The 13,407-nt window shown below is 44.4% G+C and overlaps 2 protein-coding genes across 2 annotated transcripts in view; both read left to right on the top strand.

Annotated features, from left to right (window-relative positions):
* Positions 1-13,407, top strand: part of LOC310634740 (uncharacterized protein) — a gene marked incomplete at both ends in the record, with an annotated part of 362,395 nt that overhangs the window by 112,849 nt on the left and 236,139 nt on the right. The window lies entirely within an intron of this gene.
* The window catches only part of TNXB (tenascin XB), a gene marked incomplete at its 5' end in the record, with an annotated part of 155,668 nt that overhangs the window by 106,049 nt on the left and 36,212 nt on the right, over positions 1-13,407 (top strand). Inside the window, 6 exons of the mRNA XM_083351049.1 lie at positions 501-818; positions 2,307-2,624; positions 4,876-5,187; positions 7,485-7,811; positions 10,300-10,587; positions 12,859-13,134. Of these exons, the coding sequence (XP_083207175.1) occupies positions 501-818; positions 2,307-2,624; positions 4,876-5,187; positions 7,485-7,811; positions 10,300-10,587; positions 12,859-13,134 (1,839 nt within the window). The remainder of the gene's footprint in view (positions 1-500; positions 819-2,306; positions 2,625-4,875; positions 5,188-7,484; positions 7,812-10,299; positions 10,588-12,858; positions 13,135-13,407) is intronic.

Raw genomic sequence — 13,407 nt, 5'->3', positions numbered from 1 at the left:
AGAAGAGGGAGCCAAGCTATTCTCCAAAGCACCTGAAAGCAGGACAAGAAGCAACGGATGGAAACTAGTCAAGGAGAGAAGCAACCTAGAACTAAGGAGAAATTTCCTGACAGAACAATTAATCAGTGAAACAACCTGCCTCCAGAAGCGGTGAATGCTCCAACACTGGAAGTTTTTAAGAAGAGACTGGACAGCCATTTATCTGAAATGGTATAGGGTTTCCTGCCCGAGCAGGGGGTTGGACTAGATGACCTCCAAGGTCCCTTCCAACTTTGTTGTTGTTGTCGTTGTTCCCTAACTACTCTTCCATTTAAAAATATATTTTCTCGGTCAGACAGGAGTTGCTGCTGGGAACACTTCGTCCTTTTGGACACCTCTCAGCCATTCATTTGAGGGAGCCCTTTCTATGCCTTCTTTCCATTGGCTCTTTGTAGAAAAATCAGAGAGGACATTTTTAACAGTGATCGTATCTCTTCTCTTCCTCCCCCATTTTTTTTTAGCTGAACCAGAGGAGGAGAAGGAAGGAGAAGAAGAAGAGGAGGAGGATGAAGATGGGAAGAATCAGCCTAGCTTGGGGAAACTCTCCATCTCTGAAATCACCAGCAATTCCCTTCACCTTTCCTGGAGTGTCCCAACGGGGAGCTTTGACTCCTTCCTCATTCAGTATGAAGACGGAGCTCTGAAGAGCTTGCCTGTGGATGGGGCTTCCCGTGAAACAGTGGTCTCCAACCTGACCCCATCTCACAACTACCAGTTTGACCTCTTTGGCATCTCCGGTGGCAAACGCCTGGGCCCCATTTCTGCCGAGGCCTTAACAGGTCCGCACAATCCACTCACCCCTGACCGTCCTCCCTAGGCTAAGGGAAAAGTGTGGGTCTTTTCGTCAAGCGGTGTTTCCCAACCTTGGCTACGTGAGGATTTTAATTGGCTGAGGAATTCTGGGAGCTGAATTTCACGCCTCATAGAGCTACTGTCAGAACCCACTTCAGCCCACATCTTAGGAAAGAAGGACTCTTGGAGACAAGGTTTTCCAAGTAGGAACTTTTCCTAAGAAATAGGAGATGGCAGGTATAAATAGACAGGATCTGAAGAATTCCCCTCACAGATCGATATTTTTAAAGTGTCCCCAAGCAAACTCCACCCCTCAGTACATTCGGTCAGTTCCGGATCAGCCAAGCTCCAGGTGGTAAGCCCCTCGTGGGACAAACAGGATCATTCCCACCCCCTCACATTTCATCCGGAGAAAGAACCCAGATTCTGGGCGCATTCCTTCCTCACTTACCACCCCCTTTCCTAGCTGTCCGCAAGATAAGGGGAATTCCTGGTAATTGGTTATATTGTGATGGATAGCAGGCGGGCGGAATACACAAAAGGTTACAATTAAGGAAGGAAGTGAAAGTAGTGAAATCCCATGCTTGTTCCCTCTTCTGTTTGGGAATGGCAGAATCCAGGAAAGGGTGAGATTTGAGTTTTGCACAGAAGAGATAGCTAGAAATGAAATATAAATGGATTCTGACCGCTACCGAGGTTGGGAAGTGCGGGTGGGGTGTCACCCTTGCAGTAGATGGGACAGTGCCTTAAATCAGGGGTCTTCAAACTTGGCCCTTTTATGACTTGTGGACTTCAACACCCAGAATTCCTCAGCCAGCGTGCCTGGAATTCTGGGAGTTGAAGTCCACACGTCATAAAAGGGCCAAGTTTGAAGAGCCCTGCCTTAAATGACGTTGTGCTTCATCACTGGAGATTTTTAAGAAGAGACTGGGCAGTCACTTGTCTGAAATGGTATAGGGTCTCCTGCTTGAGCAGGGGGCTGGACTAGAAGACCTCCAAGGTCCCTTCCAGCTCTATTTTGATTCTGAACTCTATCATCGCTCTCTCTGAAGCTTCATGTAGCAGTCAGAACTGAGGGCAAACACCACAATAGCTTTCTTGGGGAAAGAATCCTTGTCAGTTTGAAACCTCCCTTTCTCTTTCCCTATCTGTTGATGGTTCATTCCTTCTTTCCAATCCACAAGATCACCCTTAAGTGAAGCCAAAATCAAGCCAGATGCAACACATGTGGTAGATGATTTGTGAACCTTATTTTCAATCAGGGCGAATAAAGGTGTTGGCTGGACAAGTATTTTTCAACCTTGGCAACTTAAAGATGTGATTGGATTTCGGCTCCCTCTGAGAGGTGAAGTCCACATATTTTAAAGTTACCAAGGTTGAGAAATTCTAGAAGGTCCACAGTATGGATTTTGCTCTGTAATCATCTTTTCCCTAGCCCTCATTTTTTTTCACTCTTCCTTTTTTTTTTTTTACAGCTCCACTATCTCCAAGTCAGGATAGATGGGAGAGTGGATCTCCAGGGCCATCTCCAAATCCCAGTTTTGGGGCGCTTTCTGTGTCTGATGTCACCAGCAACTCAGTCCGCCTTTCTTGGAACGTCCCCGCTGAGACCTTTGACTCCTTCCAGATCCAATACAAAGATGCAGAGAACAAACCACAAATGACCCCCGTGGACAAGGAAACCAACACCATTGTGATCTATTATCTGGTACCTTCCCATAGGTACAAGTTCAATCTGTACGGCATCTCTGGGCATAGGCGATTTGGACCAATCACTGTCAATGCCATTACAGGTGAGTAGGAGGTTTAAAATAGGGGCGGGGAACGATGGCACCTTTATGACTTGTGAACTTCAGCTCCCAGAGTTCCTGAGCCAGCATGACTCTGGAATTCTGGGGGTTGAAGTCCACAAGTCATAAAAGGGCCATCGTTCCTTACCCCTGATTTAAGCAAGATTTAAACAAATCTTTGTGATTTTTCTTTTCTTTTCTTCTCTGTGTAGTATATCTCTCTTTCAAATAGCCTTTCCTTAGAGCTTTGATTTGAGAGCTTGCTTAATTATTTATTTATTTATTTATTTATTTATTTATTTATTTATTTATTTATTTATTTATTTATCAGAGTTGTCTGCCAGCCATTTTGCTTTATGTCATGTCATTCTTGATTCAATCAAACGAAAAGTCAGAATACATCCTTTCTCTCTCTCTTACTCTCTCTCTCTCTCTCTCTCTCTCCCCCTTCTTCTATTTTGAAAGAAAGTACAGTTAGAAAATACACAAATGCTTGGATTTTTTTCCAAAGTTACAGGAATATACAGATATAGAACAGAGCAGATTTATGAATCAATGCATCTGAAAATGCCCATTAATACTGTCTGACCTGTTCTATTCTATTCTATTCTATTCTATTCTATTCTATTCTATTCTATTCTATTCTATTCTATTCTATTCTATTCTATTCTATTCTATTCTATTCTCTACAACCTAGAACTAAGGAGATATTTCCTGACAGTTAGGACGTCATGGTTCCGATTAAAAAGACACATCAAAGAGCACTGCATAATTATTTATTCTAAAAAAGTCTATAATGAGCAGAACAGAGCATCGGCACTCATGGATGGATGGCAGAATCTGAATTCTCCTCCCCTTGACACCTCATATCCTACAGAATCTCCCTCCCTTAATTACACGTAGTGAATCACATTCAACAATTAGTCCAACACACGAAGTTTCACTTCCCTTGAAGCACGCTATTTTTTATCTTCTTAAAACGTCTGGATTGAATCCCTCCCGGGCTTTAGTGATTCAAAGCCAAACAGTTAAATCAAAAGGCTGCCTCTTATATTGTCAATGCAAAAACATGTCAGTGTTTACAGCACTGACATAAAACAATTAATCACTGGAACAACCTGCCTCCAGAAGTTGTGAATGCTCCAACACTGGAGGTTTTTAAGAAGAGACTGGTCTGAAATGGTATAGGGTTTCCTGACTAGAAGACCTCAAAAGTCCCTGCCAACAACTATTATTGTTATTGTTATATACTCTTTTCCAGCCTTGTGTTTGTTGAGAATTCTGGCCGATGTAATCAAACGTAGATTAGATTAGAATAGAATCAGAATAACAGAGTTGGAAGGGAAACACCAGCTGCCTGCAATTAGTGCAGGTTCGCATCCCACCAGGACCCAGATTGTTGGGGGCAATTAAGCTGACTTTGTAATAATGCCGCTTGGGGGGTGTATGAAAGCCCTAATAAGCAGGCATATACATAGAATGAAGGCTACTGCTAAGCTTGTAAGCCGCCCTGAGTCTTCGGAGAATGGAATTAAAATTAAAATTAAAATTAAAAAAATCTTGTAGGTCATCTAGTCCAACCCTCCACCCAAGCAGGAGACCCTACACCATTTCTGACAGAGGGCAGTCCAGTCTTTTCTTGAAAGCTTCCAGTGACGTAGCTCCCGCAACATCTGAAGACGACCTGTTCCATTGTTTGATTGTTCTCGCCGTCAGAAAATTTCTCCTTAATTCTCTCCTTGATCAGTTTCCATCCGTTATTCCCTGTCTGGCCTTCAGATGCTTCGGAAAATAGGTTGACCCCCTCCTCTCTGTGACAGCCCCTCAAATATTGGAAGACTGCTATCCTGTCACCCCTGGTCCTTCACTAGACTTACCGTGCCCAGTTCCTCTAACTGTTCTTCATATGTTTCAGCCTAATCATCTTTGTGGCTTTTCTCTGCACTTTTTTCCTAGAATCGCAAAACACCTTTTTTTTATAGTGCGGAGGCTTGTTTAGAAGGCTCCAGACTTGACAAACTCCTGATGTGAACTTTGTCTCTGAAAAGAGAGATGAGGGTTTATACCGGGGTGTCAAACTGCCAGCCGCAGGCCGGATGCGTCACGTGGAAGCCGCTGCCGGCAATGGAGAGAAAGCTCCGATATGTCGCATGACGTCACGTGATGTCGCGAGTTTGACATGTCTGGTTTATACTATCCCAGCATCGGCCTTTCCCTGTCTCACCCACTCAACCATGTTTTGTTTCTTCTCTAGCACCAGGGGACAATGGAGATGGGGGCCAGGAGGTCTCTGGTGGAATAAGCCCTCACTTGGGCGCGCTTTCGGTCTCAGAAGTCACCAGTCATTCGGCCCGGCTCTCATGGACCGTCCCCGAGGGAAGCTTTGATGCTTTCTCAGTCCAGTACAAAGATGCTGAAGGAAGACCCCAAGCGCTCCCTTTAAGAGGAGACTCCCGTGAAGTCATCGTTTCGAATCTGTCACCTTCTCACAAGTACAAATTCAATCTTTACGGTATCTTTGGAAAACAGCGTCTCGGACCAATCTCTGCCCAAGCGGTCACAACAGGTTAGCAACAACTGCTGGGGGGAAAAAAAGGGTGGTGGTGGTGGTAGTTTGCAATCAGTGAAAAGATCCTTGGTGCTCTCTTGAGTTTGCTTGGTTTCTTGCCGACGTTTCATTACCCAAACTAAGTAACATCGTCAGTACACCGATGATGTTGCCTAGTTGGGCAAAGAAACATCTGCAAGAAAAGAGCCAAAACTCAGAGAATACCAAGGACCCCTCATTTCCAACCCAGAGCTATAAATGTTCTCTCTTATTGGATACAGTCAGTGTTACTGTCATGGTTCCGACAGGTGAAACTCTTCAAAGAACTTCGAGGCATTGTTTACCTTAAAGAATCTTTATTAGAGAAGCTTAGCGTCGGCACTAACATAATTGAAGCCAAAAACTGAATTCCCCCCTCTTGAGCACATAGTATCAAAGCACAATTCCCTCCTCCAATTAACAGTCCTAAATCACATTCTCCAATTAGTTTGAAATGCAGGCTTTCCCTCCAGTTCTCCAGCCCACCAATTCTTATCATCTCTTATTTCAATAACCTTGGTTCTCACACTAGCTCCAGTATTGTTATGTCTAGCTAAACTCTCATGCACATTCCTCCCCCCCAGCATCATCAAACTCTAACTCTAAGAGTAAAACATAAGAAGAAAACGGTTGCATCTCCAACTATTGTCAAGCAAAAACATCCGATGTTAGCAGCATTGACAGTTACCTTGGCAACACTCGGATTCCAGCTTTCCTTCAATGCTTTTTAGGTCCTTTTTAGGTCCTTCCCTCTGAAACATTCTGAAAGGACCAGTGAGTCCCATTATCGTCATCTGTTTCACGTTCTCTTCTTTCCTCTTTGTCCATTTATTTTAAAAGCAGAGTTTAGTGAGCAATACGAAGTTATAGAAATAAGGGAGAGCGTGCTTGTAGGTGCAGAATTCATCAGTGAGACCCCCTTGGCTTCTCAAATTGCCGACATTCCCTTGAAAAGAAACACAATTTTCTCATCCCTATGAGCTGAAATTTGGTTACAGAGAGTCCTCAACCTACAACAGTTCACTTAGTGACCATTCTAAAGTTACAAAAGGACAGAAAAACGTGAGTGTTGACCGTGAATCACTGCCGTTGTTAGGTTAGTAACGTGGTTGTTAAGTGAATCTGGCTTCCTCATTGGCTGTCCTTCTCAAAAGTTCACAAAAGGTGATCGCCTAATACCGGGATATTTTTTATTTTTTTTATTTTTAATCCCATTTATATCCCGCCCTTCTCCGAAGACTCAGGGCGGCTTACAATCTAAAGCACAAATCAACGTGCTTAGCAATAGCCTTCATTCTATGTATATGCCTGCTTATTAGGACTTTCCCCCCCCCCCAAAGCGGCATTATTACAAAGTCAGCTTAATTGCCCCCAACAATCTGGGTCCTCATTTTACCTACCTCGGAAGGATGGAAGGCTGAGTCAACCTTGAGCCTGGTGGGACTCGAACCTGCACTAATTGCAGGCAGCTGGTGTTACTTAAGGAGGCATTAGCCCACTGCTCCACCAAAGCTCTTGCAACTGTCGTATATACGAGCCAGTTGCCGAGTGTCTGAATTTTGATCACTTGACCATGGGTGTGCTGGAACGGTCACACGAGTGAAACCAGTCATAAGTCACTTTTCTCAGGCCCGTTGTAACTTAGGACAGTCACAAAATGAACTGTTGTAAAATCAAGGACCAACTATTCATGCTGTCAATGCTGCTAACATCAGATGTTTTTTGCTTTGACAACATATGGAGATGCAACCATTTTTCTTCTTACGTTTTACTCTTAGAATTAGAGTTAGAATTAGATGATGCCAGGGGGAGGAAGAGGAAAGTCCATGAGAGTTTAGCTAGACATAACAATACTGAACCCAGTGTGAGAACCAAGGTTATTGAAATAAGAGATGATAAGAATTGGCGGGTTGGAGAACTGGAGGGAAAGCCTGCATTTCAAACTAATTGGAGAATGTGATTTATGACTGTTAATTAGAGGAGGGAATTGTGCTTCGATACTATGTGCTCAGGGGAGGGGAATTCAGATCTTGGCTTCGATTATGTAAGTGCTGATGCTATGCTACTCAAATAAAAGATTCTTTAAGGTAAACAATGCCTCAAAGTTCTTTGAAGAGTTTCATCTGTTGGAACCATGACACATGTAAGTTAATAAAAGGCAAAAATTGATATCCTGTAAGAATTATTACTGCTCTGCCTTCAGGGTCAAATGTAGAATTCCCGCCCAGCAGTTCTATCTTAGGATCCTCCATCATCTTCCTTTTTCATTTTCGCAGCTGCAGAAACATCTGGGCAGGTTGAAGAAAAGAAACAACCGGAGGAAACTACAATCAAGAGCATCCAGCCCAACCTCGGGAATGTCACTGTCTCTGAAGTCACCCCTGATTCCCTTCTCCTCTCATGGAATGTTCAGGAAGGAAACTTTGACTCTTTCATCATCCAGTACAAGGATGCTGCAGGCAAGCCCCAGAGGGTACCTGTTGATGGATCCATGCGTTCCCTCCACCTCTACAACCTCACACCTTCACATACGTATGAATTTGACGTATTCGGAGTTTCTGGCTACAAGCATCTTGGGCCTCTCTCAATTCACACCATGACAGGTCAGTGATTGACGGATGAATGACTTCCAGTTTGCCATGCAGCCACCATGGACGCCTGGAAGACGAGCCCTGTCTTCCTCGTCCAGTTTTGCAACACTGGGGTCCCCTGAAAAGGGTCGAAAGTTGCCCTGTAGAGGCAACCAGCAAGGAGGGGCCCTCGCTGGATCGCGGGAAAGCGGCAGCCCTCCCGTTAGAGCCGGCAAAACCCTCCAAACCAGCGGACGAAAGACCGGCCATAGAAATATGGCTCGTCACTAGGCTGCAGACAGCCAAAGTCACATCTACCATCAGTGTTTGGCCGATGGATCGTCTTATTGATTTAGCCAGCAAACTTGTATATTTCTAACAAGTGCACAAATAAAACTGATTTTGGCAACTCGTCACAGCCAAATGTCTATGGAGATTCTCAGTCATCCGGGTTATAGTTATCCCAGAGGTGCTTTTTTCACAAGGCAACGGGACTTTCTTGAAGACATTTTGCTTCTCATCCAAGAAGCTTCTTCAGCTCTGACTGGATGGTAGGGAATGGAAGGGTTTATACTTCCATTTATACTCTACGTCAAAATTGAACAGCCCTCTCTCAACAGAGGGGGAGGGATACAACATCATCTATCTCCAGTCTACAATACAGTCCTTTCAAAAGTTCCAAGAAGGCTGCACACCCATTTGCACTCCTCAGGTGACCCTAACAAGACAGAAAAAATCCCCAAGTGGCCTCAACAACCCTCTAAAAGAATGCAAATGACCTGCTATCTGCAAGGAGTGTAAATCCTTCCATTTCCCCACCATCCAGTCAGAGCTGAAGAAGCTTCTTGGATGAGAAGTGAAACGTCTTCAAGAAAAACAAGAACGTCCAGTTGCTTCCTGAAAAAGCACCTTTAGGATCATCTCAGCCAAGTGACTCTGGCCAGCTCACAGTTCTAAAAATTGCAATTTTATCCCTTCAAAAAAAATTTTTTAATCCCATTTATATCCCGCCCTTCTCCGAAGACTCCGGGCGGCTTACAATCTAAGAAGCACAAATCAATGTGCTTAGCAATATCCTTCATTCTATGTATATGCCTGCTTATTAGGGCTTTCGGGCCCCCCCCAAGTGGCATTATTACAAAGTCAGCTTATTGCCCCCAACAATCTGGGTCCTCATTTTACCTACCTCGGAAGGATGGAAGGCTGAGTCAACCTTGAGCCTGGTGGGACGCGAACCTGCACTAATTGCAGGCAGCTGGTGTTAGTTAAGGAGGCATTAGCCCACTGCTCCACCAAGGCTCAAATCCCTGCAGCTTCCTGACTTTTCAAACTCTGGAATTGTACAATTTCATTGCCTACGGAAATTCTCAGCCAAGCAGGTCACCGTTGTCCCCAAAGCGCTTTATTCCAAAAGACAAGTGGACTTCCTTGTTTTTCCTTGAAGACATTTCCACCTCTCATCCAAGAAGTATGGAAGGATTTATATTCCTTGCAGTCATCTGGTCATTAACACTCTCTCTGAGAGTCACTGAGGCCCCTTGGTCCATCAGGACTAGATTCAACAATCCATCTATTTGAAAGACAAAGGTCACTCTTTCAAAGACAGCAAAATCCACATTTTGACTGGTTTGAAAGAGGGGTCAAAAAGCCGTCTACGTTAAGATTGAACAGCCCTCTCTCAACAGAGAGGGAGGGATACAACACTACCTATCTCCACCTGTGGCACGGGTGCCACAGGTGGCACGCAGAGCCCTTTCTGTGGGCAAACGCGCCGTCACCCCAGTCCTAGGCCTTCAGCTGGGTTTTGTAAAATCTTTTCACTTTAGGCCTCCGCCGCCATGTGCAAAAAACAAAAAAAAGTTTCAATCAATCAATCAATTTCAACTTCTTGCGGGGGGAAAAAAAGTTGGAATTGATTGATTTAACTTTTTAGTCCCACCCAGTCTGCCGTTACCACTGCAGGCATGCCCACCCAATGGGCCACACCCACCCAAAGGCACCCGATGATACATAAGTGGGTTTTGGGTTGCAGTTTGGGCACTCGGTCTCTAAAAGGTTCACCAGCACTGACCTATCTCCTGTTTACAACACAATCCTTTCAGCAGTTCCAGGAAGGTGCCACACTCATTTGCACTATTGAGGTGACCCTGAAGGCAGAGATAAACTTCCAAGTGGCCTCAAGGAGTCTCAAGAGAGTCTCTCAGACCAGATGACCGCAAGCAATATCAATCCTTCCGTCCTCCACCGTTCAGTCAGAACTGAAGAAGCTTCTTGAACGGGAAGCAAAATGTCTTCAAGGAAAAACAAAGTCCAGTTGCCTTTTGAAAAACAAAAAACAAAAAACCCTTTGGTACAATTCCGTTCTTACCTCTTCTCCAGATTTTTCTGCTCCCGGTTTTCTGAGGCAGGTTGGCCTCCCGCTCTGAGGCACTCGAGCTGAAGGGCTGTGACAGGCCTAAGCATTTGTGTAATTTAAAGTTTGACAAGCATCTGTTTTCTTCTTTGTCCTTCTCTATTACAGAGATATCGGAAGGAGAAAGGAGCGTTCAGCCCCAGCTAGGAAATCTCTCCGTCTCTCGGGTCACCAATGACTCGGTGGCTTTGTTCTGGACCGTGGCTGCTGGAAAGTTTGATTCTTTCTTGCTCCAGTACAAGGACTCTCAGGGGAAGCCCCAAGTCCTGCCCCTAAATGGCACTTCACGCGACCTCAGCATCACCAGCCTGACCCCTTCTCACAGATACAAGTTCAACCTGTACGGCCTGAATGGGCGCAAACGCCTCGGTCCCATCTCTACCAATGCTGTCACAGGTCAGAGGGAAAATTGGCTTTGGGGACCTCACAGTGGTGTTTATCGGTTATGTTTTTTGTTCGTTTGTTTTATGGAAAACAGAGGCCAGCCCCCCCACCTGTTACAGTTGTGACTTACACAGTGCAACAGTAATATACTATAAGATACAGAAAGATCTTCCAGAAGCTGGGAGACTGTGACTTTGGGCCAATCCCTCACCCTCAACCCTAGGGAGAAAAAAGCCAGGGCAAACCAGTTCCCAAAATCTTGCCTAAAAAACGAAAGGCATTCATGAGGAGTCAGCGCTGAATCCAAGAGAGAGAGGGAGAGAGAGAGAGGGAGAGGAGAAGAGAGAGAGAGAGAGAGAGAAAGAGAGAGAGATGATACAAGGCTGGTATTGATAGAGATGATATAGAAATAGAAATAGATCAGTGGTTCTCAACCTGTGGTCCGTGAACTCTTGGGGGGCCCACGATGTCATCACAGGGGGTCTGCAAAGGCTTGAAGAAATGTTATGATTGAAATCTTGAGTTAATCCTTGTGGGTTCATGGCCATGGTCAGTGGCCACAAAAGGTATTTAAAGGGAGCCCATGGTGAAGAAAAGGTCGAGAAATACAGTACTGATATAGATGATATGGAAAGAATTGAGGCCTTTGAACTATGGTGCTGGAGAAGACTCCTGCAAGTCCCTTGGACTGCAAGGCGATCAAACCGGTCAGTCCTGGAGGAGATCAACCCTGACTGCTCTTTAGAAGGCCAGATCCTGAAGCTAAAACTCAAATACTTTGGCCACCTAATGAGAAGGAAGGACGACAGAGAATGAGGTGGCTGGATGGAGTCACTGAAGCAGTAGGTGTGAGCTTAAATGGACTCCAGAATATGGTAGAGGACAGGAAGGCCTGGAGGAACATTGTCCATGGGGTCGCGATGGGTCGGACACAACTTCGCAGCTAACAATAACAAAAGAAGAGAATCTTATTCAAGAAATTGGCTACATAATGTCTTCAGTTTGATAGCACTGGAACCCTCTTCTTGGAAGCAGGCACCGTTACAGTAACTTCAGTGGATGAATTTAGAACATAATAACGTTCATTTACTTCCCGGGTCAATGAAGATCCAGCCTAACAATTTAAAAATTGAAGTTTAAAGTGCAACCTCGGCTATTGGTTACTTAAAGAAAATCTGCACAAATCTGGTCCTAATTTTTTCAATTGTATTGATTTTGCTGTTTCTCTGTCTCACTCACACACAAACTCACTATAATGATCATCTATCTATCTATCTATCTATCTATCTATCTATCTATCTATCTATCTATCTATCTATCTATATCTATCTATCTGTTGTATGTATCTATTGTATCTATCGTATCTATGTATCGTATCTACAGTATATCTATCTGTATTGTATCTATCTATCATCTATATTGTTTGTATCTATTGTATGTATCTATTGTATCTATCTATGTATCTATCGTGAGGGACGTGGTGGTTCAGTGGGTTAGAACACTGAGCTTGTCGATCTGAAGGTCGGCAGTTTGGCGGGTCGAATCCCGAGTGCCACGTAACAGAGTGAGCGCCTGTTACTCGTCACAGCTTCTGCCAACCTAGCAGTTCGAAAGCACGTAAAACTGCAAGTAGAAAAATAGGGACCACTACGGTGGGAAGGTAACAGCGTTCTGTGCGCCTTTGGTGTCTAGTCATGCCGGCCACATGACCACGGAGACGTCCTCGGACAAACACTGGCTCTTCGGCTTTGAAATGGAGATGAGCACTGGCCCCTAGAGTTGGAAACGACTAGCACGCATGTGCGGGGGAACCTTTACCTTTATGTTATTCAAGCTGAGAGGAGGACATTTGTCAGTGTGTTATGTGATAGTTTATCAAGTCGGTTGGGTTTTTTTTGTGTGTGTGTTCTTTCATTTAGTGAGCTTGTAAAACGTAATAAAATTAAAGTAATGGAAACGACTAGCACGCATGTGCAGGGGAACCTTTACCTTTACCTTTTATGTATCTATCGTATCTATATCTATCAATCTATCATCTATCATATCTATCGTATTTGTCAATCGTATCTATCTATCTATCTATCTATCTATCTATCTATCTATCTATCTATCTATCTATCTATCTATGCATCCATCCATCCATATATATTTTAAAAAGTGACATAATCAACCGACCCAAATCCCAAACAAGAGTCCTATGGTATTCCCCTTGTATCATCTTTCACAAGAAAACAGGCATCGTCCTATTTTCAATCCAGATCATCTTTTCCTTCTCTCTTCCAGGCCAAGGCACCCAGCCCCTTAAGCTGGGAACATTGTCTGCTCATAACATCACATCGGAATCACTCCTTCTGTCTTGGACTGTGGAATCTGGGAATTTTGACTCTTTTGTTATCGAGTACCGGGATGCGAAAGGCAAATTCCATGAGTTGCCTGTAGATGGAGGTTTGCGATTACTGCGGTTCCACGACTTGGTCCCTTCACACCGATACAAATTCAACCTTTACGGGGTCTCCCGTCACAAGCGTCTCGGCCCCATATCTGTGGAGGCTGTTACAGGTCAGTTGCAGCCCTAATTGTCCTCCCCCCGGGCAAGTGTTTCTCATCTGTCTATAGTGCTTTTCTTTCCTGAGACAACATCTCGTTTGCCATCCAAAAAGCGTGTTTGCTGTTTCTGGATTTCAGTTTCATGTCGCTACTAGGAAAATTTACAAAGATAAAGTTAAATGACTGCTTGGTCAGCCTGTAATGGGGAGGGAGTGATACCTTTTATATGTCGTGCGTGTACTGGCAGTCCTTGACTCATGACCGCAATTGACCCCGAAACGTCTG

The sequence above is a fragment of the Vipera ursinii genome (genome assembly GCF_947247035.1).
Source record: "Vipera ursinii genome assembly, chromosome: 2".
NCBI lineage: Eukaryota > Metazoa > Chordata > Lepidosauria > Squamata > Viperidae > Vipera > Vipera ursinii.
The sequence above is the reverse complement of the archived record's forward strand: the minus strand, read 5'-3'. Positions and strand labels throughout refer to the sequence as shown.